Raw genomic sequence first — 18001 nt, forward strand, 5'->3', positions numbered from 1 at the left:
TATTAATGTTACAGAGTTTTGTGTAGGTGCGGGTGCCAGGGTTCGGGGGGGTCAGCAGAATTTCTGCAAAGCAAAAATTTAAAAAAGAAAGAAAAATCACTCTCTTCCAATTTAGGGGCAAAACGCTTTTTTTTTTTTTCTTTTGGGTAAAACAAGGTGGTAAATGCACTTCTTTTATGGGACACTCTCATCCAGTGGAAATTCTTGCAAAACAATTTCAGCAATTGTGGTGGTGGGGAGTTTATTCTGAGACTCCCAGATCTGGGATGCTTAGGGTCAGCCACCTACGGCCCAGTCGCCTTGGCCTGCCTGTCCCTTGTGATATCCACAATAGGTGAGGCAGGCAGGGATTTGGAACAGGGTGGCCAGCTGATTGTGCACAATAAGTCATCATCAGAATAAAAATATCAAATCAGATATTCCCAGTATTTGCCCAAATAACTGGGATAGTCCAGGAGGTGCAGAAAAAGAAGGAAGGAAGGCAGCTTTCCTCATTTTTGCAAAAAAACAAGCAAAGGGAAAAATAAAAATAAAAGCCCAAATAGTAAAAGGAGGATTTTAAATTTAAACCCGGAATTCGTCGCCTTGCGGTGCTCTTCTTTCAGACGGTCTAGGTTCGCCTTTCCCCCCCCGCCCGCGTGTCCCTTGGCCAACCAGCCCACTTCCACGTGACGCCCCTGGCGGGAGGGCACGCCCTCCCCGGCGCAAAGGGCACCGGGAGCCGTAGTCCCACTTCCCATCGCGCTGTATAGACGGAGCCTCCCACGGAACTACGACTCCCAGGATGGACGGGGGCGGTTGTTTTTTAAAATAAAGAAAACTATTAAAGACCAGAAGGCAGAGGTCGGAGGCGTCGTTGTAGGCAAAAGTCTTTCTGGAGGTGGGACGAAAATTTCCCTCGTTTTCAGGCTTTTATTTTTGGGGGGGGGGGGGAAAGGAACAGGACGTCTCTGATTGGCTGGCCTCTACGGGCGGGGCTTGCACAAGCAGCCCGTGCAAAGGGGTGGGGCTTTGCACACTCAGCGCGTGTGCAAAAGGAAAAAAAAGAAAGGAGGCAGCGGGTAGGAAGCAGGCAGAGCCAAGCTAAGCCCAGGTGGGTGTTTTGCAAAATTGGCCACATTTAATTGCAATTCTTAATGATGTTTTGCTCCTCCGGAAGGAGCAGCGATTGCAATTTGTTTGACATTTTGTTGCAACGGCCTCGTGTCGTTTGCTGAAGGATGGTAACATTTAATTGCCATTTCCCTTCCTTCCTTCCTCCCTTCTCACCTTCCTTCTTAAGGGGTTCTTAAACAGCGGGCTGCAGAGAAAAGGAGCGTCCAGATTGTCAAGGGAAAGAGTCGGGGAGCGGGGGGGGGGGAGGAATTAACTGAGCGGCAGATATATTTAATTTGATTGCTTTTTTAACTCTTGGAAAGTGGCGAAGTTCCGGTAAGGGCTAAAATTGCTTTGCGACCCCTGCAATCCTGCCGGTTTCATTTTGGAAAGCGGTTTTTAACTTTTAGAAAAAGGCTTTTTAAATAAAAAGATTAGCAAGAAGGAAGGGCGCTGGATCTTAAGGGCAGGTAAAATTAGATAGATAGATAGATAGATAGATAGATAGATAGATAGATAGATAGATAGATAGATTGATTGATTGATTGATTGATTGATTGATTTTGTAAAATAAAACCCATGGCCCTGAATTTCAGCCTCACAAGTAGTGTACAGATAGATAGATAGAAAATAAAAGATAGACAGACAGACGGTTAAGGGTGCTGGAGATGGCTCCAATTTTAAAAGGGTATGTAATATATACACACCACCCTTGTTTAAATTGTGAATTTCCACTGGATGAGAGTGTCTTATAAAATTCTAAATATATATATGTGTGTGTAATGTATGTGGAGAGTGTGTGTATTTGAATCTTCTGTGGGTTGGAGGTGATAAGGGACCCGAAGGGTTTTTTGCTTGTCTTGGAACTCTGCCTTTCCAGTCTCTTCTTGTGAGTTTTTCCACCCAAAGCCGAGACCCGGTTTCCAGGCCCTGAACTCCAAGGGCGTGGGTCTCAACAGGAGGAGACTCGCTCCACCCAATGGGATCCAGGAAAGGGGTGCTGTGATGCCAAGGGTGTTTGCTTAATTCGGGCCAAGAACAGGATTTATTTAGGCCACTTTTCAAAAAATAATTGCTGAAAAAGAGAGAGATTGAAACCCAATGAGAGGCTTCTGGCCCTCGGAGGATACAATTTTGGTTTCTGCTTTTCTTTTTCAAATCAAGGGTTTCAGCTTGGAAGTGTTTCTTGCCTGGGACTACAAGTCCCATGTTCCCCCAACTTTCCCCATAGATGGATTGGTTATGGCTACGTCTCACCTCCCCCTGCCCAAGACGCTAGAGGGGGCTGTGTGTTGTCTTGCAGATTCCTCCCACGCACAACGGCCCTGCCGAGTAGACCATAAACACCAGGGGGTTGGGGGTAAAACAGATGCCTGGTCCACGGTGGCCAGATGGGTTTTGTGCCTCAGCATGGATTCAGACTTCCGTCTCCCCGAAGCCCCCGTTGATCTCAAGGCGCTGATTTACAGGGAGCTTGTAATCATTAAAAGAATCTCTCTCTAAAAAGCAAGGTCTCGTAGCAGAATATATAAATATATGTATATTAGTTTCAGTTACATGCACTTGCTTTCAGTTATAGCAGACTAAAAGACACTCGGCTCTTTGTGTTATCTTGCTCTTTTTTTTTAATAAAAGGAGGGGGGAAAACACAAAATGATCTTCGGAAATCCACACAAGGGGTTGTTTGTCCATCTCCTGAGGCTGTGGGGGGGGACGGACGCTGCGGTTGCAGCTGCTTTCTGGGGAGGAACGCCGTAAACGAAGGGCGCATGACACCGCTTTATGTTGGTAGACTTCATGACAAATCAGGGGGGGGGGCACAGTTTTTCACCCCCCCAACCAGGAAGGCTGGGTGGTAAAAAAATGCAGTAAAGGGTTTTGAAAAAAATAATTGGTATTTAGGGGGCCTTAAGGGTTTTTTTTGTGTGTATGTGGGGGGAGAGTCAGTCTCTGCTCTCCCACCCATCTAGAAAGACTATAGAATTTCAATTATTGATTTAAAAAAAAAGATTGGGGGGGCATTCACTCTCCCCTTTTGCTGTCATTCTTCTTTCTCCCTCAGTTTCCTCTCCTTTTTTCTCCACACCTGTTTTGGCCCAGCAGTGGCCAGCGGCTGATCCGGTGCCAAAAGGCTGCGGTGAACGGACAGACCCGGCGGACTCCATGGCTTGAATCCCGCCGTCCACTTGAAACCCCAGCCCAGGGGGAAGAGGAACCCTGACTCTGTTATCGTCCCTGAGAAATCTCTCTTTCCCTTCTCTCGTAGGCGCAGGTCTGCGTGATTCGGATTCCCCCGGAAGGATACTCGGAGAAGGAATGGCAGGTAACCCTGACTCTAGTTCTCTGTCCCCCACGGCGGAAATCTCAGCTTTCCCACCCTTACAAAAGTTGCCCCAAATGTCACCAGTTTTATATAATAATTTCTGGATTTCAGGGCCCCGTCTCCTACCGGATTTTCTGTTTTTACCCCGTCATCACAGTTTGTACAAAGTTGGCAGGAATTTATCCAAGCTGCTGATTTTCTCTCCGTTGATCACCTTCCTTTCACCTTCCTGCCTCTTGCGTGATGATGCCCGAACGAACTCTGTGCTCGTTTTAAGAAGGGTTGGCTTGTGCTTCGACGCTTTCACTCCCGACATGGTGACCCTTTAAAGCTGAGGTTCAGAAGCCGGGGGGTGGGGAACGATGCTGGCAAGCCTTTCTGTCCCCCCCCCGCAGAAGCCTCAGAAAAGTAGAGGTTTTTTTAAAAAAAAAAATTAAAGCAATTTTTGTGTCATCAGATTCGCCTTTAAAAGCAAATTTTAGAACATGGGGTTTTTTGTGTGTTGCATGCCAGAGGAGTGCCAAAATTCCTGATTATAATGCCAGCGTTTGTTCTTCACCACACTTTCGTGTAATCTCTTCTGGATGCTCCTCTTGTAGAAAAAGTGAATAATTTCCCTCCGTTGCCAAAGTTTATCCCACTGAAGCCGTGCTTCTATCAGGACTTTGCCGACGAGATCCCCATCGAGCATCAGACGCTGGTGAGGAGAATCTACCATTTGTGGCTATGTAAGTTCGGGTTGCCCTCAAAATGATGCTTTATTGGGGGGGGGGAGAAAGTTCTAGCCTTCTTTTCTTTTTAAACATTTTTGAAACATCCCTTGACTCTCCTCCAAGCAGGCTGGAAAAAAGAAAATGCTTTTTAATCGGGGTTTTTTTTCCTGGGAAATCCAGAGTACTATGGGTTTTTTTTTAAGGTTTTGTGTCCATAGTAGGATTGTGGGAGATCTTCTGTTTTTGAACCTGGGAACTTCCACGGATGTCCTGCATCGCCTCCAAATGGGTCTAACTGCACAGCCACCACACTGTGCTGCTTCTGGGCATCATGGCTGGTGGAAAAATTATTTTTAAAAAAAAAATGCTGATCAGTTATGCCATCGTAGACAAAAAAAGAGAGATCCTGGTGGCAAAATACTCCTGGCTATTTTTTTTCTGTCTGCGAAAACCCTTCAAATCTGTTTACAGCGAGTGGCGAATATTTGGTGATGTTCGCCCTTCTTTAAGAAAGTTCGATGTAAAATTGCCTATCTTATGGGTCTCCTGGGGTGCGGAACCTTGTGACGCCATGTAGCTCCAGGGTAGTAGAATTCCAGCTTGTCTGGATGAGTTTTCAAACTGAGATGTACGCCTTGGGTGCAGGGATTTTGCCTTGGAAAACACTTGGCTTTTATTTTAAATGATAAGCGGCTAGTCCTTATGGACTATGGTGGTAGTTTTCTAAAAGCACATTTTTAAAAATCAGGCTTAAAGGAAACAATTTTCTAAAATGTGGTGGGGAGGTTATTTACTTTCTTTATTTAAAAGGAAAGGCATGTTTCTTAGAGGTGGGATTCTCTTGTTTTTTTTGTGTTTTTTTTTTAGGGGAAGGGAATAAAGAAATATTCCCCCCCTCCCAATTTTGTGAGCCACATAAACGGCTCTGGCAAGCTCCCGTCCCTATTTTAACTTCCTGCCTTCTTGCCATAGTTTACTGCATCACCTTGGGTGTAAATCTTATCGCTTGCTTGGCCTGGTGGATCCGCAGTGATTCTGGGGTCAATTTCGGCTTGGCCATCTTATGGCTCGTCCTTTTCAGCCCTTGCGGATACGTCTGCTGGTTCCGGCCCATTTACAAAGCCTTCAGGTAGAGTGCACTTTATCTGTGTGTGTCTTTAACTGAAATTCCATTCGAGGGCAGGGGCAGGAGCGTTCTGGATCGTGATAAGGTGACTGCTTGGTGTCATATGAAAGCTGGATAATCATTTTTTTTAAATAGCACAACTCTTTACTGTTGTTTCTTCTAAAAGAAAACATTCCAAATTCTTTGCAAGTGAAAATCTAGCAGTTCAAGGAGGAAAGTTCTAGTTGAATTTCCAACCCTGGTGTGGTAGGTGTCTAACATGCAGGGACTGTTCAAAAAGGGTGTTTCCTTTTTTTTCTCTCCCTGTCTAAAACGGGACAGGCAGCGTGGCTGCCTCGTTCTGCTTCCATGGGTAGAGGACAGATAATTCAGAGCTGATCTCTTAACCTTCTTATTCCGGTAGAGGAATAAGACCCCAATTAAGCCACAGTTCAAAGCGAGGAAGAATCAAAGATTAAGGGAACGACGTCCTTATATGCTTCTGTGGTTTTTAAAGGGTCGTCTCAAGTTAGCATCAGAGTGCAAAGAACAACGGGGGGGGGGGCTGGATCCGGCCCCTCTGTAGCAAACATAAGCTTCAGCAGCCTTGATCCTAATGGGTCACATAATATTCTGCAGGAGTAGAATAGAGGGATAATAAGGGTAGGAGAGGGATATGGGGTAAGTGCCAAGACTCCCTTGGCCACCAGCCGTAAAATGGCATCTGCTAATGGTGATATATGGATGCATACTCAGAAATGCTTCTAAGAATGGGCCCCCGAAGCAGCCGGACCCTTCCTTCCCACTACCAGTGGGGAAGATAACTGCTGTTGATCTTCCTGTTTTGGGGTCTGCTTGTTCTGGATGTTGGGTAGCTCCAGAACCCATGATCCCCTCTTCCTTCCGGTTTGTGACCTCCTGCCATCAAAGGTGGACCGGGCAGCTCTTCGAATAGGAAACTTCCCTGTTTGAAAGAGGTTACTGGACTGTCAAGATTTCTCTTGGCCTCTGATTTTTTTTGGGGGGGGGTGTTCTTAATTTTTGACTAAGCTTCCCCACCCCACCGGCCCCGTTCCCTGCCCAGCGTACTCGACGGCAATGACTTCCAAGGAGCTGTTTTCCTCGTTAATCCACCCCGCGGGGAGAGCCGGATTACGGTCGGCTCATCCTCATCTTTCTTTTTTAATAGCCGGAGGAGGGCACCTCTTGTGACGACAGGGAGTCAAAGGGGGGGGAGAAGGGGGGGTTAGAGATCTACACTACAGTTACCATAACCCTTCATGCTAGCTGGGGTGGATGGGGTGGATCTAGGCCTCCGGGAGCTGGAGAGGAGTCCAACGTTTGCCCCCGTGGGCTGTGAAACCAGAGGCACCCCTCGGGGAAGGTCCCGGATTGGCAAATCGTCCCTGTTTTGGATCAATGCTAATTTTCCAAAGGGTGGGTTCAGTGTCTCCGTCTCCTCCCTACAGGTCCGACAGTTCTTTCAACTTCATGGCCTTCTTCTTCGTCTTCTCCGCCCAGTTCGTCCTGGCGGTCATCCAAGCGATCGGCATCAGCGGGTGGGGAGCATGGTAAGCGGAGTAGCCCCAGTCCCCAGCGGAGGCTGGGCGGTGGCAGCAAATCTCCGATTTTTTACTCCGAACTTTACATTGCTTTCTTCTGTCCCATTCTTCCTTCCCCCTCCACCCCCCCCACACGGTGCAGCGGCTGGCTGGCTGCCGTGTGGTTCTTCAAAACCAGCATTGGGGCGGCCGTGATTATGCTGTTCCCCGCCATCATGTTCACCTTGTCGGCCCTTGCGATGTTTGTCTGTCTGCTTCGGGTAAGTGATGCTTTTCAGCTCCTGCGAAAGCCCAGGGTTGTGATGATGAGAAGCACAGAGACACTTTTTCCAGGTCCTCCAAAGGGGATCCTCCGCTTCCCTTCTTCTGGAATGGTGTGCGACTTTTGCTCAAGGCTGCCACTGGCTGGCTCGTCTCTTGGGAGACACAGTGAGGATTCGAACTCCTAACCTCTTGACTTTGCCACCCGAGACCGAAACCACTGAGAACTCCCGTCCACTTGGGCTCTAAAATCGCCCATATTCTCCAAAATCGAGTTAGTGTTCAAGGCCAGGAAGGGAGAAATTCCGTTATCCGGCAGGAACTGATTTTTTTCGGTCTCGGGGAGGGTGGTGGACGAAATCCGTTGACTGTCTCTGCTCCCGCCTCCTTTGATCCCGATCCAGGTGCACCGGCTCTACCGTGGCGGTGGCGGCAGCTTCCAGAAAGCCCAGGACGAGTGGCAGAGTGGCGCTTGGAGGAACCCTCCGACCCGGGAGGCCCAGTTCAACAGTTTCTCCGGGAACACCCTCCCGGAATACCCGACGGTGCCGAATTATCCGGGCGGACGCCGGTGGCCCTGATCCTGCCCGGTCAAACAGGCTGCCCCGGAACATTTGTCGGAGCAGTCGTCGGGGGGAAAAAAAAGGAGAAGAAAAGGAGGGATAAAATTGCTCTTTTTTGGGGGGGGGGTGGAGTGGGAGGAACGATCTGCCTCTGTTTTTCTAAGCCTCCCATCACGGTCCCCGTCCTCCTCTCTGTTGGCCAGATAGTATTTGATCCTTTCTGATTGCAGAAAACCCAGGATTCGTCCCCCTTTTTGTAGGGCCCGCTGGAAATAACAGGGTCGCGGCTGCTGGCTGTGTTTCTCTCATTCGGCCTCGAGGGCTCTGCTGTCTTTATTTATGGCCTCTTCTCTTTTTTCCTCTCCAACTTCTGTCCGAAAGATCTCCGGTAGATTTTCTCAAGCAGCGGTTTACTGCCATGTTTTTCTCCACAGGGTTTAGGAGGAGCCACCCAAATGATCTCAAATCTTCATGTCCTGGCCACCTCCCCCCCCCCCCCCGCTTTCTTGTTTTGTTTGCTTGCTTGGCCACCTTTTCTTTTAATCTCGGGAAGAAGGAATGGCATCATTGGTGCACACCGCCGATCCCGGCTCGTGTTCTCACCATCATTCCTCCTGGCCACTTTAGATGGCACTTTGGATCTGGCAACACGTGCCGGCCTCTATATTGAGCTTTCTGTCAAGTAGAAAACTAGTTCTGCAGGACGGAGGGCTCTACGCTGGCCTCTTGAGACGCTGGCTTTCTACATGCAAGAACTGGTTGCGGAGTGAAAGATTCCAACATGATGTCTCCGGAAAATTGGTTTTCTGTTCTGGAAATCTTCTGGCCTTTCTTTCAGGCGTGCATTTGGGTGGCTCTCTTGCTTTCTAGTAATTTCCTTGCTGAAATAGAAACTTGAGCCCATATCAGTTAAGAGCCAAACATCTCTGCTCCATTTGTGCCTGTCTGTCTGGGGGTGGGGGGTTGGGAAAACTTTGGAGCAATATAGGAAATGGGGTGAGAGTCTGCAGTTTTAGGACCACAAAGCTTCTGGTGTGGGTCAGGATTAAGCCTCATTCATTGCCTTCCTCGGGGGGGGGGGGGGGCTTTTTCCACCTTCCCCCCTGGCTTTTCTTGATTTTGCCTTTCATTTTCCATGGCGCCTCTTGATGGATAGGGAGAAACTGGGAATGTTTTTCTCCTTCCTTTCTTTAGATCCTCTCCGTGCGTGTAGGGGCCAGGGCCCCTTTTCCATGGAAATCATCCTCTTTTATTATTTTGTTTGGTCCAGAAACAGGGACCTCACTTTGTTCTGTCCTGCCATTGCTTGGCGCCCTGCCTTGATCACGGGGCTCCCCCAAAGTTGAGCTCTAAATCTCTTTTGGGAGATTTTGTTCCCGGGAAGCCTTCTTTTTTTTACAGGTTTCTTGGCCCCCGACTTGGAAGAAAAATTAAAACGTGGCTGGCTTAGGGGAGATGAACATTGTATCTGGCAACAAGCCTCATGTGTATCTGTGCCTTACTGGATTGTACGTCCACCATTGTATTTGATTCCGTATAGTTCCTTCCCCCTCCTGTATTCAGTTTCCTTGGTATTTTTCAAGTATTCACTTTGAGGCAGATCGTTTGTGAATACCCCATGTGCCATGGCACTCTTCGTTCGGGAGAGTGGGGCGTTTTATGCACTATGCTGGTGGATAAGCCAAATCTTTTTTTGGGGGGGGAGGGGGACACCTTGTAAACAAGAACTGAAAAATTATTATTTTTATCTTTTTGGAATAGTTTTAAGGTGGGGGAGTTAAATAGCTTCTCTCTCTGTGTGTGTGTCATATCTTAACCCTAACTCCATTTACAGAAATCTTGGCCTATTTACAGGTTTCTTGAGATGCTTTTTCTCCCTCTTGACACATTCCAAATATACCACAATGGTGGTTTAAAAAAAAGACACACAATCTGTGAAGTTTATTTATTTCCTGGCTTGCTTTCGTGGGGAGAAGGGCCGTTTCCAAACCGACTCTTATGTCGGGTCACGACACACTTTGGCACTGGTGCTTTGCTTTAACTCTTTATATATATATATATAAAACTTTTAAAAATGAAAAGCCACAGAGAGGCTTTCTGACACACACAAACACACACACACACACACACCCTGTAATTACAGGGAAATGCTTTCGATCGAGATGGAGCAAATAGCATCTCCTGCGGCCTCCTGGTTGGGAACTAAGCTGCCATCTTCAAACCCTGGGCCGCTGCTGGTTTTATCTATCGGTGGCAACTCTTTATGTGCCAGGAAAGGATTTTCCTGGGAAGTAGGGAACAGGAGGAAGGGACTCCCCTCAACTTCCTCAGCCCACCCCACCCCACCCCACCCCTTAGATAGCGCTATACGTATTCATTTCCTGGGGAAATGAATATAGCCCATTTTTGGCCCCAGGAGAGAACAAATCTTGTGACATTTAAAAGGCGTTCGTTCGCCCTTCGAGGGGAAGCATCTGCCGACGGCCGACATTCAAACTTCAAGCCGCCTCTGAGGTTTTTCGTTCTCCCAGATGTGGGGGTGGGGGAGACCCTCCCCTGTAGAAACACCTCTAGGCTTTTTTTCAAGCCCACCCTGTTGAGTTGCTTGAAAATAAGGTCTGGATACGGGTTAAGTCAAGAGCGGAGAACCATTTGGCCCTCTGAGCTCTGACTTCCATCCTCCCCAACCAGCGACCGTAGTGGCGCTGGGGCAGATGGGCTCTGAAGTCCAAAACATCCGAGGGCCTCTGCTCTCTCTACCCTGGACAAAAAAAAAAAGAGGATCACTACAAACACTAAATAGACCCAATTCATGCAGGAATGAGAGTCTGTAGGCGAAACCCCTGAAAGCCAGGTTAAAATTATTATTATTATTATTATTTATTAATTATTATTATTATTTATTTAATTTATATGCCGCCCACTCTACCCAAAGGTCCCTGGGCGGCTCACAACAATTAAAATACAATGCAATAAAATAAAATGATTAAAATACAGTTAAAATACAATTAAAATACAATTAAAAATACAATTAAAATTGCCATCATTAAGACCTACAGTTAATGTTATTTCAATTAAAAGCCTTCTGGAACAGGAAGGTTTTGACCTGGCGTCGAAATATCATCAGTGTCGGCGCCAGGCGAATTTCAGTTGGGAGGGCGTTCCATAGTCTGGGGGCAGCTGCCGAGAAGGCCCTTTGTCTACAAGCCATCCCTCTTACCTCCTTGAGGGATGGCTCTTTCAAAAGGGCCCCCTTTTGAAACAAGCTTGGTAGACTTTTTTTGGGTGGGAAATTCTATGCCTTGCATTTATTTCTATGCCATGGTTTTACCTGCTCCCGAAACTAGCTTTCCCCCCACAAATCCTGTTCCAAACTCTTTCCGGGTAAAATGGTGATGCCAACAGCCTTCATCTCAAAACAACTGGACTGTGTTTTTGATTGTTTTTTTTTAACTGTAGTCTTAACGTAACAAACCAATGTCTCTCCCTCATAGGTTTGTCATGCCATGTTTACATGCTTGATCCTCATTTTTACAGGGGGGTGGAGATCTTTAACTCTGCTTGGCCCATTTCATACCTGGCATCATGTTGTGGGTGTTTTTTTTTTTAATTTGGCACTGTATCGAGATCTCTCGCATTGTGTGTTTAAAAATAAATCCAATTTGCGTACTTAACCGCCTGGATCTGTGGGTGTGTTTGTGGCTGGGGATGACAAGGGTATACCATTTGGTTCTAGCTTTTTGCCACTCTGCAGGTTTGGCGGGGGGGGGGTTATAGAGGCCTTTCCAATGATCTCTACTGGAAACAACCCTGTGGTGTAGGCCAGTCTGAGAGAAAAAGGGGTCACTCAGTCCATTTCACAGCTATTTTGAGCCTTTGAACCCGGGTCTCCCAATTCAAGGCCTGGCTCTAGCCACATGGACTGACCAGGAGGGTTGGGTGGATGGTATTTTCTGTATCGGAGACCAAGTCCCTTGCAGGAAATATCTATTGCTATGGGAGGATTTGTTTTATTTACAAATATTTATACACTGCTTGCTTCTGAAACTTCCCAGATGTCATCGGAAACCATAAATCAGTCTTAATGTGATTAGGATGTGATTTTATCCATTTTGAATGCTAGTTTTAAAGGCAGGGACTATATTTTATTTAATAAGTTAAATCCCATTTTTTCTTCTTCAGTGTCCCAGCCTAAAATGTTTGCATGGGCCATCTTCTGATGGAATCATCTTGAAAATCAACAATTATTACCCGATCCTTGAAAATAATACAGGGGAAGCTCTGGGTGCCCCTCCAGACACAAACGGCTGGTTAAGATTTTAGCTCCTCAGCTATGCCGGGCAGCTGTCTGCTGCGATCCAGGAATAGCCGGGTGAATTGGGAATTGATGGTGTTGTTTTTCCATTTTGTTGAACCGACAGCTGTTTTCAGATCACTGGGCCTTGAAACCACTTCTATGCCCCAAGCAGAGGGAGACCCACTGAATCTAGGGGGCTTAACCCACGTGGTGAATTAACCAAAATCTTATCGATTCAGTGCGCCTAATTCTAGTTTGGGATTAAAGGATTAGATTTAGGCCATGGGGCTTAATGTGTGCCTACGGTCTCCTGCTGCTGAATCCTCATGACAACCCTGCAAAGTATGCTAGTCGAAGCGGGCGGGGGGGACAGGATTGAACCAAGGTTGTGTGTTGGACTGTGGATCCCATTATCCCCAGCCAGCCAGGGGATTGATAGTTGTAGTCAGTTCAGCACATCTGGAGGGTGGGAGGTGGGAAAAGCCTACTCTAACTGCTGCACCAGCCTTGGCTACTGACAGAAGCCCCGGGTTCTTGCCTGGAGGGCATATTCGTATAAAGTCCAGTTCGGAAAAATGGGAGAATTTGAATAAATTGACTGTGTTTTCTCTTACATTTGGAACATCATTCCTGATGAAGAGACTTGTGATTCTGAAAGATTGCACCTTTTTTGCACATATTTTTCCTGCCTGTCAGGTTGGACTAACAAATAGATCCTCCCACGAAGTTGGTTTTTCTTTTTAATTTATTTCTATAATGTGATAGAAATAAGAAAACAAAGTGAGGGTTCATACGGAAATATGTCCTCTATAGAGATTATACTATAATGCTAAGTTTTGAGGAATTTGACTAACTGGGGTCTTTTTGGTGAAAAATTGATTGATTTTCCTATTGTGTTCCTAAATAGCAGTGGAACTCCCTGCCACAAGACTGTGGAACATGGCCCCATCCTAGAAATGGGTTTCAAGAAGAAGAATTGGAGAGAAAGTGGGCAAAAGTTGGCATTAATGGTTGCAAAGGAAGATGGAGCCTCTATGGACAGTGGCAGGCTACCTCCAAGCACTGGATGGTAGAAGTGAAACAGGAAGGGGAGGCTTGTTTTTAATGAGCTTCACGGGAACAATCTGCACGGAAACCATCTTTATTTTCTTCCATTGGAAAATGTAACTTCCAGTAAACTGATGGTTTTTCTCCCCTTCTGGAACTCATTAAGACGCCCTTCTCGTGGGAGAATTCAAAAGCCACCAGGGAGGGAAAGGGTTAAAGGACTTGCCGTAAGTCGCGACGCTGTCGCAAGTCCTCCCCTTGCCGTCGCAAAAGCAGCTTTCCCGCCAAGCTCCTCCCACCTTGCGGCTGCCCGGATTCTCACGCGCGCTTTACGTCCTCCCGCCCTCCTTGTCCCAAAGAGGAAAGGTAGATGGAGCCGACGTCAGCTTGCAAGGCATGAAGACTTCCGGCTCCCAATAGACGCCTCCGTAGAAGGTATGCACTTTTATTAAGAATAAAGGCAAAACTTTCCAATAAGAGAGAAGAAAGCACGACTTATAAAAGTTCCTTTTTTCGTCCTACAGAATTTTGGCGCTCTCAGAATTAAAAAAAAATTAAAATCAAGTTTAACGGGGCCTTTCCAGGAGATTGAAAAACAGAACTTTTAGAAACAGATTTTTAAAAACCAAATGTGAAAAAAAAATTGATGGCAAAGAAAGGTTTAAAAAGTTGTTTAAAAATGGCAGCCTTTCGTTCATGTTCCCTTCCTACTTTTATGTCGCCACCTTCGACGGACCACCGGCGGTGTAGCCGAAAGAACCAGCGCGTCTTTACCTCTTTGTTCTCCGCCCACGCCCGGCCTCCCCATCCTCCTCCTGGCGCCTGCGCATGCGTCCCAAATCCCATACGGGCGGGCTCCCCCCGCGGCCAACCAGACCGAGCGAAGCGGGCGAGAGGCGCCTTAAGCTCCCGCAGCGGGGCCCGCCATTCCCCAACGCGCTCTACGCCGGCGGCGTGACGTCAGCCCCATCGGGCTCCGCCGGAGCCTACGCCGACGGCGCAAAGGCGTTGCTCCGGCTGCCCGGGCAAGAGCGAGCGCCAGGAAAGGGGTTTAAAGAGACAACGGCCGATGGAGACGCGGCTGGGGGGCCCGGCTGGGGGGCCCGACCTCTGAACCAGCGAGGCCCGGGGGGCTGGAAAGGACCCAGGTAGGCCCTTTTGCAAAAAGGGGGGGAGGCAGGGGGAAAAAAGGGAGAGGGAGGAGGAGGGCAGGAAGCAGGGTGCAATTTTGCATTTTTATTTTTTGCAAGGTTTTCCTTGCATCTGTATTTTTTTAAGACCTCCCGCCACCCTAAAATGTGCAACCCTCTCCTTGCGGGGGAGCGGGAGCCCCGAGAAGCCCCGGGTGCAAGCGAGACATTGCCATCGGTGCTTTTATCAAGAAATAAATAAATAAAAGAAATCTGATTTCCCCCCCTCCCCCCGATGGGGTGTTGCATTTTGGCTCCACTCTCCCAGGTTCCGGGGGAGAAATCCAAGGAAAAGAGAGGATTGGGGGGGGGGTAGAGGGTAAAAAGCCTTTTATTTCATTTTCTGGGGAGCGGGCTGAACTTGGGAAGGGAAAAAATACAAATAAAAGCGCCAGCCCGGAGGCGGAAGCGTCGGGCCTGTTGCTTCTTGACCCCCATCAGCCTCGGCTCTGGGTGTGTGGGGTGGGGGTGGGGGTGAGGACAAGGGATTTAATGCAAAATAGAGAAGAGTTCCTCCTGTTTTAGCCTTGATCAAGCCGATCCGTGCCTGTTCCTTCCCTCCCTCCCTTTTTAAAAATATTTATTTATTCAGAGAAAACAGATCCCATATAGAGACGATCGCCTCTGCCTTCCCAAACTATGGTCCGGCTCCCACCCAAGGCCCCTCCACGAGATAGTTTGATCTTTCATTGAAAAAGAATACCGGATTGAGAATGATGATGATGATGATTTTTGGGGGGGAGGGGAAAGGCACGAGAGGAAGGGAGCTGGGGCCGGCGCGGGGGCGGGGGGGAAGAGCCTTTTATGTTATGTTATTGTTAAAAGAAGAAAAAAAGTGAAAGAAACAGAGGAGGGGGGGAAATCAGATTATTTAACGTGGATGGAGCTAAAAAGGTATTCCGTGGCTTTAAGGCAGAGTGGTGGTTTGGAAAACCGAGTCGATTTATTTTTGGTGTGCCAGAAACCATCACGCCGTGTGGCGTGATCATGATGCATGGGGAAGTTTTTTTTATCTATCTATCTATCTATCTATCTATCTATCTATCTATCTATCTATCTATCTATCTATCTATCTATCTATCTATCTATCTATCTATCTATCTATCTATCTATCTATCTATCTATCTATCTATGTCTGTCTGTCTGTCTGTCTGTCTGTCTGTCTGTCTGTCTGTCTGTCTGTCTGTCTATCTATCTATCTATCTATCTATCTATCTATCTATCTATCTATCTATCTATCTATCTATCTATCTATCTATCATCAGCTCCTTCCTTATGTATCTATCTTCCCCTTTTCTCTGTTTGGGAAAAGATGCTCATTTCGCCCCCTCCCCAAAAAACATACAGCTTTATTTTGGGGTGGCTTCCAGTACACCTCTCTTCCCCCCCCCCCCCGTGAGTCCCTGCCCTAAACCTCACCCATTTTCCGGTCCCAAAACAGGGGTGCCCTTCTGGAAAGGGGGGAGGAACCAGGTGGGTGAGGAAGAGAAAGCCGAGCAGAAAAGGGAAATAATGCATTTTTTAAAAAAAGAAAAATCTTTGAAATCGAGCAGGATTTGTGTTTGTGAGCCTTTGAAATCGAGCAGGATTTATTTGTGTGTGTGTGTGTGTGTGTGTGTGTGTGTGTTGTTGTTGTTGTTGTTGTTGTTGTTTTAAAAAAAGAGGGTGGCACAGATTCGGGTAAAGATGGATGCATTTGAACCAGGCGATGGTGTGGGGGAAGAAAGGGTGAAAATAGACATACCTGGGGGTGATGGTGCACCTTGAACCCGGGTTGATCAGCACCGACCTGTTGAGAGAGAGACAGAGAAAACGACCATTGTGAGATTTTCCTATTTTGCTTTGTGATCAAACCTCTGAAACTGCTTTTCACCTGCTGGGCTTTGTGGGGGGGATGTGTGCCCTTCGTGACCCCCTGCCCTGCGAATCTCTTCACCAGCTGTTGCAAACCTGGGGACTATTTTATTCGATTCTATTTTATTTTTAAAGGAAGGGTATGTATATATTCTCTCATCTCCCCTGGCTTTCCCCTTCTCTTGGGTGGCTTAAATAATCATAAGGATGATCACGGTGTGTGTGTGCATGTCCCTGTGTGGATCTGAAGTCTTCCACATTGCTTGCATGGAAACAGACAGGATTCCCAGCCACCAGAATTCAGCACCTAAATCTCCCTCTGTTTACAAACATCGGCTTCCCTGGACTAAACCTTGATTTCTTATTCCTCTCCAACACAACACCCCCAAATATCAGGGGTGCTTCCTGTGTGAACTGATGGGGGGGATGATGCTTGCTTATTACACGGCTACCCTCGTCTCCATCTCCATCCCGTTTTCTTATGTTCCGGAAGTAAGTTTCTTGGCTTTATTTTATTCATCCACCAAGGCCTTGCCAGAGCAGAGAGCATGTGAGTCCATTTGCCTGTCGGGATTATCAACCAGGAAGTACATCAGATTTCCACCCCACTCTGCCTGCCTGTCCGCCTCCATCTCCCGAATCGGGGGGGGGGGGGAGAGCTTGAAAAATCAAGCCCACATAGGGCGGAAAGCTCAGAAAGCAGTCCATAGATCAGTAAATAAAAACACATGGGGACTGGCAGGCCTTAGATAGGAAGACGGGAGTTAGGAGGAAGTTCGAAGGGTCACATCGAGACTGAGAAGAAGGCAGATAAATTCTGTTTATCTGGGTGTCTTGCAATTCAACAGCCTTATTTTTAAAAAAAAGAGAGAGAAAAAAGAAAATTCACTCTGAATTTCATCCGGGTCTTACGTCCCATCGCCAAATGTAGACTGTAAGCTCCTCGGGTATGAGGACCGGCCTCTTTTATTTCGGGGTTTTTATCCTGATTAGAGAGCCTTAAACAGGTACGGTTAGATTAGATGTTTTGCTTATTGTTTTATGTCGTAAACCACCCAGAGTGGCCTTTGGTTAGATGGGTGGTTAGATAGATAGATAGATAGATAGATAGATAGATAGATAGATAGATAGATAGATAGATAGATAGATAGATAGATAGATAGATAGATAGATAGATAGATAGATAGATAGATAGATAGATTTAGGCTGAGCAGGAATGAGTTTTGTCCTCCGCCTCTTCTTTAGTGGGGATGCTGAACGTGGTTTTCCCAGATCATTCTGGGTTTGAATCCACAGCGTGGCCAGTTTTTGCCATAAAGAGCGTTTAACCCTTGTGAGACAGCGGGGGCCGGTTACAGCACCGCGGGTTCATTCGAACCCAGGGCAGATGCCAGCTTAGTCGTTGTCATCAGCTTGTCGGCAACGGTGCATTCGTTGGAGGCGGGAAACCCTGGCTGGCCCGCTTTTCCCGTGGGAGGATTGCGCCACTGAGAGATGCGATATGGGATTACATTTCGGAAAGGTGCTGTGAAAGCGAGCTGGTTTTCCTGAATTAATTTCGGAAATACTTGTGTGTTTGTGTGGTTTCTCAGTTTTTAATAAACTGGGGAAAGGGTGGTCTGGGGGATTTCTGGCATAGATTCCCCTGATTTGTTCTCTTTTGCCACCCGACGTCGGTGGCGAGCGGGACACGGGTTTCAATCCGATTGCACTTTTCTGCTGGCATATTGCAGGAAAAAAAGAACATTGAGTGGGACTCCCTTTGCGATTTTTATACCACGCAAAATGGTCTTTTGGGGGGGGCACCGGGGAAATCTCGAAGGGCCCAGCTTTCCAAAATCGGGAAGGAGAGCAAAAATTTGTCCCCCAAACTCTATCGGAATAGAGAAGGTTGATGTTTCAAACATGAATCGGTGCTCTTTTTTTTTCCTCTCCGAAGCATGCCACTTGCTTCGAAACGGGCGCGAGAGACGGGTTGCTGGCGAAAGAGG

The 18001-nt window shown here is 47.3% G+C and overlaps 3 protein-coding genes across 5 annotated transcripts in view; 2 read left to right on the forward strand and 1 right to left on the reverse strand.

The window, feature by feature from the left end:
- Positions 1 to 18001, reverse strand: part of MOB3A (MOB kinase activator 3A) — a 337768-nt gene that overhangs the window by 218533 nt on the left and 101234 nt on the right. The window lies entirely within an intron of this gene.
- On the forward strand, positions 799 to 11296 carry SCAMP4 (secretory carrier membrane protein 4). Of its 2 annotated transcripts, none has more exons than XM_078378828.1 (7): positions 799 to 880; positions 3362 to 3418; positions 4018 to 4146; positions 5104 to 5260; positions 6706 to 6807; positions 6941 to 7058; positions 7464 to 11296. In XM_078378828.1, the coding sequence occupies exons 2-7, from the start codon at positions 3412 to 3414 to the stop codon at positions 7638 to 7640; spliced, it is 690 nt and encodes a 229-aa protein (XP_078234954.1). In that variant the 5' UTR covers positions 799 to 880; positions 3362 to 3411; the 3' UTR covers positions 7641 to 11296. The 2 variants fall into 2 exon arrangements, with proteins under 2 accessions (XP_078234954.1, XP_078234953.1); XM_078378827.1 differs by lacking the exon at positions 799 to 880 and adding an exon at positions 909 to 1093.
- CSNK1G2 (casein kinase 1 gamma 2) overlaps positions 13835 to 18001 on the forward strand; it is a 41561-nt gene continuing 37394 nt past the window's right edge. The window contains exon 1 of one of the 2 annotated variants that reach the window (XM_020780796.3): positions 13835 to 14114. The gene's annotated coding sequence lies outside the window, so the exon portion shown is untranslated. The remainder of the gene's footprint in view (positions 14115 to 18001) is intronic. The other variant, XM_020780795.3, reaches the window with a different exon arrangement.

Source organism: Pogona vitticeps, chromosome 7 (genome assembly GCF_051106095.1).
Source record: "Pogona vitticeps strain Pit_001003342236 chromosome 7, PviZW2.1, whole genome shotgun sequence".
Lineage (NCBI taxonomy): Eukaryota > Metazoa > Chordata > Lepidosauria > Squamata > Agamidae > Pogona > Pogona vitticeps.